This window comes from Wolffia australiana, chromosome 19 (assembly GCF_029677425.1).
Source record: "Wolffia australiana isolate 7733 chromosome 19, ASM2967742v1".
Classification (NCBI taxonomy): domain Eukaryota; kingdom Viridiplantae; phylum Streptophyta; class Magnoliopsida; order Alismatales; family Araceae; genus Wolffia; species Wolffia australiana.
In genome coordinates, this window is record NC_135853.1 from 5,207,161 (window position 1) to 5,221,299 (window position 14,139).

At 43.0% G+C, this 14,139-nt stretch overlaps 1 protein-coding gene across 1 annotated transcript in view; it reads right to left on the reverse strand.

Annotated features, from left to right (window-relative positions):
* The window catches only part of APC7 (tetratricopeptide repeat (TPR)-containing protein), a 32,530-nt gene extending 23,342 nt beyond the window's left edge, over window positions 1–9,188 (reverse strand). Inside the window, exons 1-7 of the mRNA XM_078590406.1 lie at window positions 9,038–9,188; window positions 8,329–8,397; window positions 7,918–7,968; window positions 7,395–7,529; window positions 7,239–7,301; window positions 3,211–3,326; window positions 2,953–3,037 (exon numbers count right to left, since the gene is read on the reverse strand). Coding sequence (XP_078446532.1) covers window positions 2,953–3,037; window positions 3,211–3,326; window positions 7,239–7,301; window positions 7,395–7,529; window positions 7,918–7,968; window positions 8,329–8,397; window positions 9,038–9,106 — 588 coding nt within the window. The 5' untranslated portion in view covers window positions 9,107–9,188. The remainder of the gene's footprint in view (window positions 1–2,952; window positions 3,038–3,210; window positions 3,327–7,238; window positions 7,302–7,394; window positions 7,530–7,917; window positions 7,969–8,328; window positions 8,398–9,037) is intronic.
* Window positions 9,189–14,139: the final 4,951 nt, after the last annotated feature.

Here is a 14,139-nt window from a genome sequence, read left to right on the forward strand (position 1 = left end):
AGAGTCGCAATGTTGTGCTTCTTGGAGTGGCTCTCAAGTGCTGCTTCCCAGACCGCCCGAGCCGACTCTAGAGACATGAATTCACCTTTAACACTAGGTGAAATACTGTCCAAGAGCCAACGATGAACTACCCCCTCAACGTCCAGCCAGTCATAATACTTGGGGTCGGTCCGGGAAGGTCCGTCTTCTAGAAGATGGCGCATGAGACGTCCTTTTCAAGTTATCTGGACGTACTGGCGCCATTGCAGGAGATTGAATCCAGTAAACATACCATCCGGAGGCATCCGAGGCAAAGAGGATGGTCCAGAGGAGGACGACCAATTCCCGAACTCGAGAGGCACCGCAGATGCATGTGGCGTAGATACCGGCGTCGAGTCTGGCGTGACAGTAGAGGTCTGGGCTTCAACCGGGTTCGTCATGATGAAAGCAGAGTAGACCACAGTCAGAAGGCGCCGGAACGACGAGAAGCCGGGACTGCAGGCGCCGAGACGTCGGGCGCCGGGATGGAGGGAGCCGGGACGGTGGGAGCCGGGACGGCGGGTGCCGGGACGTCGGGCGCCGAAACGACGAGAAGCCGGGAAGTCGGGATGGGACGTCGGGCGCCGGGACGGCGGGCTCTAGGACGGCGGTCGCCGGGACGGCGGGCGCCGGGACGACGGTCGCCGGGACGACGGTCGCCGGGACGGCGGGCGCCGGGACGACGGTCGCTGGACGGCGGGCGCTGGACGCCGGGCGCCAGCGGGCGCGCGAGCCGAGGGCGCGAGCGAGGCGGCGCGGCCGGGACGGGCGGCGCTGAGCGAAGACGCTGGGACGGCGGACGTCAGAACAGCGGCGCCTGGGAGGCCCGGAGCGAGCGGCGAGAGACCAGGCAGAAACCAGATTAGGAGTTAGGGTTAGGGGCTCTGATACCATGTAAACAAGAAAAGAACAATTCTTAATAGCAAATGAAAGAGATTACAGGGTTTTATAGGAAGCCCTAATGGGCTGACTAGAGAGGGCCCTTAATGGGCTAACAAGAGAGAGAAAATAAAGACATGTAATACTCAGATCAACAAAGCATATAAAACAAAAAGGGAACACTGAAGTGCATCAGAAAGTTCGAGAGATAAGTCTATTTACCACATAGATGGGAGAACATCCTGCGACATATTCATGAATAGCTTGAAGGGGGAGATATAAGCAGAGATGGTTCTTGAGGAATTTCTTGGACTCAGGAAGTTCATGGTTTTCGTGTTGAAAACAGAAAAGAAACTAAAAACCTTAGGGCAGGCATAGGAGAGCCATAGTCAATGAGGGGTTGACTTCCGTGAAGCAGACAGTTTCTAGGAATGTTCAAATCAAGGATGCAATACAGGGAGGTACCAATTAGAGTAGGGTGATGCAAACGGATCCATCAGACAGACATGAGGTGACACCGTACAAGAAGAAAATTACCGGGAAAAGAATTTCAGAAGCAAAGCAAAGTTGGTTATTGGCTGTCTTGCCGAAGACTCGGGTGTGGGAGGGTTCAGAGAAGAGATTTGGTCAAGAACTCTTACAGGATGCAAGGGCTATCCGATGCTCTGCAGGAAGATGACAGGAATGCCAGTTGAAAGGCCGTTGATCAGTAATGGTGGGATCTGAGGATTATGGACGGTACACAAAATCTTGAAATTTTTTTAACTAAGTTGATATCATTTGTAACAGACTACTCCATAAGCCCCTCATAACATTTGTTTTCGAAGAAAATAAGGAAGACCGCAGGGAACATGGACTTGATGCTATTAAAATATCTAGACGTCTACAATCCATAAACAAAATAACCAAAATAGTCTTCTGTTCACCTCCTTACTAACCAAAAAAATATTTGTGCCTTTACATCTTGATGACATTCTCCACAGAAGCTGTCCTCACTTTGAATACCACCATGTTACAATGCAGCCATATCACCCAGAGCACTCCGAGGAGTCTCCCCCAATCCAGCTTGACGATACCTAGATATTCTAACATAATTTTTTACATTAAACAATATTCAATCTGTTCTCCAAAAATCAATAGAACTTTTTCTTGAAGAATAGTACTTCCCAAGAGGTCACCCATCCTAGTACTGGTCTCACCAAAGCACACTTAAGTTCGGAGTTCTGAAGGAATCTGATGCATTAGTGCTGGTATAGTCGTACCAAAGAAACCAATAAAATAAAATGAGCAACCACGGTTGTGTCTTGTTGAACCGAGTAAGCATTAGCAGATCTCTTTCATGGCCTTGTCGACTAAATTGAATTCAGGACCTCCAATGAAACTAATCTTCAAAACCAAAGTTGAGTTGGATTTTGATATGATCCGCCAGAGAGTTTACACTCAGAGGCCCCAACAGCAGCCCACGAAGCCCAACCAGGCCCAGCCCACTACGAATCCTATTTAAGCCAGGCTATGATTGAGGAAAAGGGGGATACAAGTGCTAATCGTGAGTCTCTCCTTCTCTCTCTTGTTATCTTCATCACCCCTCTCTTCCGAGTTGTGATTCTATCTCCTTATTGCCAGCAGAACGACATCGTCCTCCTGCGGCCACAACCTTCTTCGACGTTCCGTCGTCATCACTCCTTTCCCTTCCCGTTTCTTCCATCCTTAACCCACGGGAACTTCTATCTTCTCATTTTCTCTCTTCCTCATCTCTCTCTCTGTTCTCTCAGTGAACGACATTTGAAAGATAGAATTGGTTTATTGCAATTGGAGGTTATTTGTGAAGTACAAGCGTTGATTTTCGGTTAGGACCATCTGGGATTTTATCAGATTTCCCCGTGTCAAAGAAAGCAAGTTCTAGAAGGAAAATTATAGTATGGAATGGAGGTCAACTTAAATCCAGTGACGCTTTTCTCTTAAGCCACACACCACTAAAAATGTTTAAGATTTGAAATATAGTAGGATAGAGCACATCTTTGTACCCCACACAATCAGAACCAAAAGAACCCATACCTGAGGAAAAAGCGCGAAAATATCTCTAGCAGAAACTCCAAGTTCAGCAAGAGCAGAAATTGCTTCTAAAGTATAGGGGCATTGCCTGCATTCAAATAAACTCAGACAGCTGAAAAAACAATGCAATCATAAGTGTAGAGAAACATGATAAATTAGAAACAAAATTAAAATGCAATCATGTGTTTAATTTGCCTCAACTGAAACCAAAGATGATGCAACCTTAAGAAATCTCAGCCATCAAGCAGAAATTGTTCTTACCTTATACAGTCCTTGTAACAAACAATGGCTGAACGATTATGCCTCAAAGTTCGGTACAGATTTCCCAACATGAGATTCATTCTTAGTGTTCTTTCTTTGCTTGGAACAGAATCCATCTACATAGAAATAGAAGTATAAGATAAATACATGTGAATTTAGTAGGGAACTATCACGAAGACCTTCAATCCAAACTCCAAGTTCTTGTACACTATAAGAACCCTGATGGGTTTAAACGAGAAATATTTATCCTATAGAAGAAATGGCACAAAATGGAAAGTTCAAGGGTCTTTCTTCACTACAATAGCAGTAGCATTTGATGAACTGTCTTCCTACTTATCATCTTCTCCACAAGTAGAATATATTCTTACGTAAAATCAGCAATGGGCTTGCAAAGTCCCGTGCTTCTCCTACTGACAGGTATTAAGGGTTTGAAGCTCAAAACAAGGACGCCAGAGTAAAACCAATACTCTGTCCAAGCTCATTTTATCAAGGGGCATTTTCGTAATTACTCATTGTCGATTGACCAGATTTACTTGAGAGAGGACTTGGGTGTAGCAAGAAATCAAGAACAACAACAAAAACAATCATATTCCATATGTGATTTTACACAATAGTTAAAGAGCCGATTATAACGGCTAGTTCAACGGCTAGTTTTACTAGCCGTTACTCCATAACGGGCCTACCCGGTATGGGCTAATAACCCGATCGGGTAATGGGCCGATTGGCACTTATACAAAACATGATATTTTTACATCTATTCAACACTCATATTTGGGGCAGTTCTGAAATTTTACCTGCAAGGGGTATTTGATAAGATCCTCAGGGCGTACAAGAAAAGAGACAGGCGGAAGACACATGCCACTCAGGGCGTACATGCCTAGACAAGTCAGTCTACAGATAAGGGCTTTCACTTCGACATAAAATCAATTGAAGTCACAAGAGGCAATTGACTGAAGCAGGATAAATCTTACCGAACCAGAGGGGAGCGATTACCAATACAGCTTTAGTACATCCGAGCCTTCCTTTTTTTATTCCTCATTCTCCTCCCTTATCTCTTGATTTCTCATCCACTCCACACCAAGGTGATTGTGGAAGATACATTTCGTTGATTCCTTCCAATAATGGATTTTCTTGATTGAACTGACCAGAGAAGTATCATATTTCAGTCAATTTACCTTAGGTTAATTTTCTCTTTCATAGATGTAGCCCCCCACTGGGGAGGACAGAAAAGAAGTTAATCTAAGTTGTGTTGGTTTTGTATCTCCTTTCCCAGAGAAGTCCATCCCAACATCCACACCTTATGCTGACAATTTTACATCATTCTCTCAGAGTTCTTGGCGTTGAGGTTATTGCCATTCCCCCCCCTCTATCTTCCCCATAAGAACTCCCCAGTTCTTAGTAAATCTCTAGGCCCAATTCAACTACGTCTTGCCTGGCCTCATTCAGGGGGCATGTGTATTTAGAGAGCGCTTGCCGGCGGATAAAAGTCGTAAATATCCATGAGGAAATTCACAGTAAATATCAGATGTAAACCCATTTTTGGACCAAGACGAAGTAGGTTGGGGAGGATTTTTTTTTAAAGAAAAATTGGGAGGATACTCTCCCATTTTTCAGGCCTAATGTCTCGCTTTCTGCCTGGGTTTGTACTCCGGTCCAATTTCCTTCATAGTTACTTCCTGAACTAGTATTAGACAGGTCGATATCCACTCGGCAGTGGAAATGAAGTTATAAGTGATAAAACACAGATGAGAGAGCAGGGCAGCAGGAGGAACCCAGCAACCCTGGAAGTCAGCAAAGTTCAGAAACACAGGTGAGATAGAAAAACCTAATTCACTTTACATAGGGGGTTTCCAATCCTTCTATATGAGAGGAAAAGGATATGATCCCAGTCATACCAAGGACTAGTGTCATTTCCGCCTGATAGGGGCATTTTAGACATCTTCAACTATGCTTGTATTTCCCTTAAGATAGGCAGCCAAAATGTCTTATCAAAGTCATTTTAGTTCTCATATCTCCTCTCATGTGTGATGTTCATTCTGTCTCTATCTCACCTCCCTCCACAGATGATCATCCCAGCATTCTCCCCTTCCCTATCAGTTCGGAGCTGCGTGTATCCACCGGGAGGTGACCTTCCCGCAAGTTCTCCTCCTCTATCCCTAATCTCCCCACTAAGAACTCTTGGCTTCTTATCAGAAACCCGCCGTACGTTTGACATATAAAACCCTATCTCCAACAAGACCAATACCGGATATATCAGATGTAACAGGCTGAAAAGCAAGAATTATTTTACAATTCCATCAGAAGAATATGGAATAAATCAGTAAATCGGACAGAATTTGTAAGCCAGCATCCCGTGTTATTTTTATCTCTAAATGTAAGTGGGCCATGTGTCTATACGTGAACCCATTAACTTATTCTCCGTAGTGAGAATAATTGACCTAAGACGAGAGGGCCCAGCCCACTTATTGGCTGGTATTTACACCAGCTGTAAATGAGTAAGCCAATGTTGTTTCTCCATTCGATAGAACCTGCCACACATAAGAGAACGGGAGGCACTGGAGACAAAGAACCAAAGGAGCTTAGGGGTTGCTAGTTCTAACATGATACGATAGCAGGAGCAGATTGAGTGGTGTGTCACGACATTCTATCACCCCAGTTGTGAATCTCATGAGTATTCTTCTCTGTCCTTTCTCTTCAAGCTGGGTTTTTACACAGTGTGAAGAAAGATACTTGGGGCCTACAATGGAACCATAAGAAGACTCACCTGCCACTTTAGTCGAGAAGGATAGTGATTACTGTTCTACCAGACTTCTCATAAAGTTTGATTGGAAAAATGGCTGTCGGTGGCGTAAGCATGTGGAGCTGTCTCTAGAAGAGAGATTACTCTCAAAAAGGGAACCTAGTTGTTTCTAGGGATCCACAGGACAAGACTTGAAAATCTGAAGAGTCACTAGTATGTCAGTGGATTCTGGCAATCATGGTTTCTTATATGTCAAAAGGTTGGCATCTAAACACTTCAGTTTGATCTTCTGGCTTGAGGCCCTGGAGATAAGGAGTTGTTGTACATTTGGCGTTGGGATTTTGGCAGCCAAACATTTAAATTCAGCTTGACATCCTTCGACCAGGCCAGAGTGTTTCAATTCAAATCATGATTAATACAGCCTGTTCGAAGGCATGCCATTTCTGTTGGTGATATATCCCTTAAATCTTCCCAGTTTTGAAATCTAAACTGTTCTTCAGGATACATAAACCAGTCCAATTCCGATTCTTCAAGGTGTAAGGATATAAGACGCATCTTGAAGAATCTTGAAGAATGTGGACAGGCATATCCTGCTCATCACATTCCTCCAGCGGTTCCCAAACAGTTGGATGTAGACAGGCATATCCTTCTCTGTCCATGGCGCATACAAGCGGATCAGACACAGACAACTAGAGGAGGACTCGATGATCATCCAGCATGCTGAAGCACATGGAAAAAAAATATCCCTAAAAAATTGGTTGTTTGGTTGTTTGCTAGGCAAACAAAGACTGGTGACTCAGGTCTTCAGGAAGACATTGGTGGATGTCTCACCACTGGTGGCCTTCAGGCACTCTCTACAATGGGGGTTCTCCGAGGGCAGGAGTGGGGACAGCTTTTTGTAGTGCTCTGGGAATTTATTTTTTTTGAAAATATGCTCTGGGCAATATTGCTGCATTTTAATGAGATTATTTACAAGGAAGGGAGACGGCGCTGGATGGCTAATATGGCGCGACCGTCATTCCCATGTCTCTGTCTTTTTTCCTCCCATAGGCCCATGGGAGTCTCTTTTAATACTACATCCCTCGTCAAAGACAGCAACAAACAACATGATGTGACGGTATTAGCAATAATATATAAGAAGTATGAAATGAACTCATGAGGTCTCCATAATGTATCTTATTATGTCATACAGAGGCATGTTTTTTCATACCCTTTTGAAATGAGAATTACGCCAAGAAGATATAACAATTGAGCAAAAGGAAATGTAAAAAGGCAAAGTGAGAAACACCTCTGCAAGGGCAGCTCTGTTCTCATTTAACTTGTAATGGCAGAGACATATTTTGAACTTAATCTGAAAAGGACAAACGAAATAAAGGGGTCATGAAGAAAACTGTCATCAGTTTTCTAAACAGAAAAATAATTTGCTTCATAATAACAAAGGTACCTCATTCTCATTAATTGAAGAACCGACCAAAGCACATGGAGATGATGGCATTACTGAGGGTGCGGAACTCTTCAAGAGTGTTGCATTTGGCTTGTAAATGATCTTGCAAGTTTGTAAGGCTTGTTTGTACAAATTCTGGAGTAAATAAAAGTGATTGTCAGCGAAGAAGCATTTATATACATCTAGAGGCATTTTCCGAATGATATGCTCCAAGTGAAGTAAAAGACAAAAAAAATTTCCAATTTTTTTTTGAAGTAAAAGACAGAAATAGACTGCACAAAGTCAAAAGTGTTCGTTTACATGTACAGCACATGTATCCAAGCTTGAATCAAAATATATGCAGTTATTGTAAAATCCGCGGCACATCATCTATATCATTCCTGACAATTTTGTTACATCCTGAACAAGAGAAATAGATTTTCAACACCAATGATATAACAATCAACCCACCCAAAATAGTTCTGAGCAAGAAGCCAGAAAATTTTAGCAATTTCACCAGTTTGACATAACATAAGTGACCTACCAAAGCCCGTCTAAACTCACTCTCCTCGTACAAAGCATCGCCGTGGAGAACCTGAAATATAACGCACAAAGTGCAGCGGGGAGAATATGAGAAACAAGAAAATCCCTGAAATGGATAACAGATCCGTTGAAACGCTTTCCCTGTGATGGAAAATACATGAATATTGAAGGGGTGAACAAATGAAGATGTTAACATGTGCAAAAAAAATTTCAGTTTATTATTGCATAAGTCATCCACGATTCACTTTGTCACTGACGGAAATAAGAAAGGATGAGGGAAAGCTCAGAGGAACACGAAAATAAATACTTACTGAATTAAGTTATGTACTAAGTCTCATTCAAGAATTTGATTGATTCTTAGATAAGAAAAAACATTATAGAAAAAAGGAGCATGAGACTCCTAAAATCTCACCAGAGCTTCAGCCTTGAGACTGGGGCTGCTCTCAGAATTTATTGCTGCTGATGAAATCAGATAGCATCCCTGTTATAATGTCCAAATTTAGATTGCAAAATGAGTAATATCCAACTACCAGGAGATAATAATGATCTCCAGCAAACAAAATAGACTTCATCCCCAAAAAATAGATTTACAAAAAAGTAGAGTTTATTCATATCATCGCCAGGAATATAAAGTCCGTTATAAGCCGTACCAAGAAATACGAAGTTAATTATTAGCCATATCAAGAAAGGCGATAATAGGCAGGAGAAGACCAAAAAATGGTTCACTGCCCGACTAATTGAAGCATTAGGTTAAAGTAAGAATAACTTGTTTCAACTACTGAGAAGCAGAAACTACATTTTATATATGCTGCATTTTAAGGATCAGTGGGACAAGAAAAAGAGGGATATTTAAGGGAGATGAGACGGACATTAATAACTTTAGAAGCTGTTAAAGCTCGAGAAATGAACAGAGAGCCAACAGTTATGGGCGGGGAAGCATTCCGACATAATTCCGCAGATTATCTTCTATAGACAGTGTGACGGAAAAAAAAAACAGAAATATATTACTCGATATGAAAAATACGAAACATTCCCGTCTCTATGCCGACCCAACGTGGATTTCTACCGAAATGCCAGAAAATCCAACTCATAAGAAACTGCCTGGTTAAGGATATCCTCACCAGCATCTTAGCGGACTCGTACAAGCCGTTCTCGAGAAGAAAGTTCATCTGATCCTTGGAAACCTCCATTCCTTCCCGTCCCAGAAGAGCTTTCGAATTGCGCGTGCACCAACGTCCAGCGGGCTGGAGAGAGTGTGAGAACAACTCTGAATATGAAGAGCATAGAATATGTCATAAATGTCATGTCGATCTTCCCTTTAATTTTCAACAGGAGTGTCCTGGATCTATGGAACGGCACGTCCGGGACGTGACGGGACTGATGACGACGCCTGACAAAAGGTGACGTGACAAAATGTTCGTCACGTCACCGTCTCGTCACACGTCCAAGGATATTGAAAAATTCTGTCAAATACTCGTCACGCATCCCTTCTTCCTTGTTCCGTCACCTCACCGTGACGCCGTCGCTGTCACCCGTGACGGAAATAATAATATTTATTTTTACTATGTTAATAAGCATACTCTAGATATAATATTATTTATTTTACTATGTTATTATTTATAATATTTATTTTACTATGCTAATCCGTCACGGTTGTCATCTGTGACGGACCTGTCGCCACGTCACGCATCGGGGGTATCCTGTCGCCGTCACGCCCTATGCATTCCGTCGTCGTCACGTGTCTGACACGGTGACGTGTGACGTGACGGATGACGTTTGACAATCCCTACCTGGATCTGTTGTATCTCCATATATAAATCCATACCTCTATCTCGTTATCAAGATTTATGGGACTTATGATATTATATGGGCTTTGAATATTCCAATGTAGGGAATGGCATGGGGTGTGACGGCTCTGATGTGACAGGACGGATGACAAGTAGTTATAGTCGAGAGAGTGACCTAGAGTTCCCTCACGGTCTTGTCACCGTCCCTTGAGTTGTCATCTCCCTCATAGGTGACGAAAGGACTTATCCACGATTAAATATTTTAATTGTTTGCTTTAAATCTATTTAACATTTTCTCTCTCTTTGTTTGCCTCTCTTTGTGTCTCCCTCTCTCGTGCTCCCTCTCTGTCCGTCTCTCTCTCTCTCTCTCTCTCTCTCTCTCTCTCTCTCTCTTCGTGGACTCTCTCTCCCTTTTTTGGTCTACCTCTCTCCCTCACCCTGTCGATCTCTCTGTCTCCTCTTTTGGTCTCTTCCCTCTTTCTCTCGGACTCCATATCCCTCTTTTAGTCTCTCTCTCTTTCGACCTCTACACCCCCCCCAAACTCCTCTCTCTCTAGCTCTTCCCCCCTCTTCTCCTTCTCTCTCTAAGTCCCTCCCCTATTTCCGGTCTCCCTCTCTCTCTCTCTCACATTTGCCCCCCAAACCCTCTTTCAATCTCCCTCACACTCTGTCTCTCTCTTTTCCCTCTCTCGATCAATCTCTCTCTCCCCCTCTCTCGGTATTGCTTGTTTAATTAAACAAATAACAATATTTTATTTTATTTATATTTTCCCCCTTTTCATTCATCCATGATAGTTGTCCCGTCATGTCACACATCCGAAAAGCCCCATCACCATCGTGGAGCTAAAAAACATCATCCATCATCGTCTCATCATCCATCACAGTTGCGTCATCATGACCAATGACGCGATGGATGAGGTTTGTCTTCCCCGTCTCCCAGTGACATAGGCACAACATAACTCTTCCATCTCAGTGGTATTGTCTCTTGTGGGTTTTCTAGGCACGTTGTTTTGTGTGGCCAACTTAAGGAGAAAAAGTAGACACCATTTTCTGGAATCTGACCTCTAGTTTGTGGCATATTCTTTTATCCTGGTTCCATCTTTTGAGGTAGGAGTAAACGTTTCATCACTGCCTGATCATTATTGACGCGGTTCTTTTCTGCCAATATTAGGAGTATTCCTTATTTTCCATAACTAGTGGAAGAAAATTAGGCTTTTTATAGCGTGACCATAATAGCTTTTTGCATTTTATTCCATCAGAAATCTAAAGTTGAGTCTCCTTGGTTCATATTAGTCTTAGGTTGGGTGAATCATATCAAATCCTCGTGTTATGCCTCTGAAAAAACAAAACTAAGCCCTTTTAGTCTAGTTCAAGCGGTTAAAGTAAATCGACTAGGGACACTCAGTTAAAGCAGATCCTCGTGTTAGACTTTTGTAATGTATGCTACAAAGTTGCATACAAGATCATTACAAATTGATTTGGGACCTTCCTTGATAGACTTATCTCACCTGAACAATGCGATTTCATCAAGGGTCAACAAATCCAGTACATTATCATGCGTGTTCACGAGTTAGCCCAGTCACTAGACACTCATATTCAAACTAGATATGGAGAAGGCCTTTGATCGAGTCGAGTGGAGTTTTCTTACCAGAGTGTTACGTCGCTTTGGCTTCACCGATGCATTCATCACTCTCGTCGATGCATGCATTAGAGAGAATCACTTCTCCCTTTTGGTGGATGGAAACTCCATCGGCTTCTTCACGGCCACGAGAGGTCTATGGCAAGGTGATCTTATCTCACCCACCCTTTTCATATTGTGGAGGAGGTCTTTAGTCGATTGCTCTCCCAAACGGTCGCACGCGGCCTCATCTAACCATATTTTACGAAAAGGGATGCCGGACCTTCTTACACTCCCTATTTGCCAATGATGTCATCCTTTTCCTTAATGGCTCTAAAAACTCCGTTAAGGAACTTATGAGAGTCCTCACTGCGTATGAGCGGGCTTCGGGCCAGCTCGCCAATGCCTCCAAGAGTAGCTTTATGGTCAGTCTGTCCAGCGCTCTCATATTATACACAGTATACCAAATACACATGAGGGTGCCTCTCTTCTGACTATCTTGGATGCCCTATCTTTCTCGGCTGTGCGAGGCATCATTATTTTGATGTCTCGCTGGCCAAATTGAGAAAGAAACTAGAGGGATGGAAACTTCATTTTCTATCCCCTGGAGGACGCATCCAACTTATTTGACACGTCCTCATGAGTATTCCGCTGCATATCCTTGTAGTCCATTCACTATCTCTAACAGTCCTCCGCTCTGTGGAGCAATTATGTGCACATTTTTTATGGTCCGCTCACCTCGTGGGAGAGAGTCACCACCATTGGATTTCTTGGGAGAAAGCTTATCAGCCGACACATGAGGGGGTCTAGGGATCAGACGTCTTTTAGACGTCCAAGACATGCTTTAAAAGAAGCTCATATGGTGTATGCGTACCACGCACTCCCCATTTGGGAGATTCATCTCATTGAAGTATGGTGAGTGGGCTCGTAGAGAGATGGATATCCAAGGCGATTTCAGGTGGCGGACTTGGCAGCGACATTGGCTTGAGATAGCCACGGTCACACGTTGGCATGTCGGCCAAGGCGAGATTAGTGCCTAATATGATACATGGCTCACTAACGCACCCCTAGCCCATCACCCCCACTTCGAGTCCCATTGCCTTAGATTGATCGTGGCGCAGCTACTCCTAGGCGACACACACCACTTTTGGGAGCAACATGGCATTCCCATCGATATGTTACCCAAGCCCTGAGTACTCCCATCGTGCCCTCTCAAGATGGTCTAATTTGGATGGTTACCCTTTATGGATCATTCTCTTGTTGCTCTTTTGGGAGCATTTTCGTGAGAAATCCCCCACCCAGCACTAGGGTCGCCAAACCTGACATCCGGTAATCATTACTCGTGTCTCCTTCTTCCTCTAGAGACTCTTGTATTGTGGCCTACCGACTGATGATCGAGTGACTCATATCAGTCAATCTCTCAGTTTGTGTTGCCATTGTTGCCCCACATCTCCCCAGGTTGAGAATATGGAGCACCTTTTCTTCCATAGTGAGATAGCTCTAGATTGTTGGCGCCAAATCACAAACCTTGACGTCTACTCCTAGATACCTCCTCTACTCTAACATCATTAGAGTATTTTGGCAAGATGTATCGCTCGCCAACATGCTCCAAACGAAGCCCCCTCCTACGCGTCACCATAGCTTACTATGGGAGATTTAGAAAGGGTAAAATTCTTCATGTTTTGTAGGAACTCCCATGCGCACCTTAGATATCATGGGACGATTCAAGCAATGGATATGGTGTACACACCACCTCTTACTACCTCACGCACGCAACGCAGCCCCAGCCTACAACCTCCTTCGATCTTGGAGTATTCTGGTGACCCTCGCCCCTATCCGCATTCGGCTAGAGATTGTTCGTTGGCACCTAGGAGTGGCATATAGCCTACAATGCTAGAGGTGGGAGAGCTCACCCTCTCGTTTGATAGTCCGTTAATTCGCGCACCTCCCCGATGACATCTACGAACGACCAGGTGGACTACGCACTCTACATTTTGCATCGCTATGAGGGCTCCCCAACTCCTGTTGGCACGAGAGACCATCTCCACGCCTTCACTAGGCAACACTTATGCCTTTTTCTTTCCTACAATATGGGCATGGACGAGTAGGGTCCATGTGTAATTAGGACACGTACGCTTGCTCCACGCCTAAAAACAATGAAAAGTACTACATTTTACAAATAAAGACCCCCAGGGTGGCGTCCAAGGCACGAATGGATTGATATACGGGCACAATCGTAGGGTTGGACGTACCCGGCACCGTGATTTTGCCATTAAAAAAAAATCAGTCAAATAAAAATATTCTGAGAAGTTTATCTTATTTTAAAGATGCCAAGGAGAGTTATCTTAGAATAATTTATCTTACTGTCATCCAGTAATATATTATTAATGGTAGGTGTTAATCATATTGTCATAACGGTGGAATGTAATAGTGTTCCCATATTATTCTTTGCATTTATAAATTTGATATATACAGATATTGGTGGTATAATATATATTTTAGATTTTATAAGATATCGTTGAAAAAACCCATTAACTGAATAGAACCTATTGGTCCCAAAATTCATAAATGAATCATTAATGGATTTACTTGCTTCACATTAGTTTTTATTTGTATGAGAACTCTTTAAAAAAATCACATGAACCTGTAAAAAAAGGGGGAAAATAAATAATGAAAATGAAAACATATAATGATGGAGGATACGAAACAAATAACTTAATAAAATAATTTGCATATGTTTGATTAATATACCCCTCTAAAATCTTATTCATTGATCCCCTTCTAGAGCAAATGAGAATTTTATCTGATTTAATGTAAA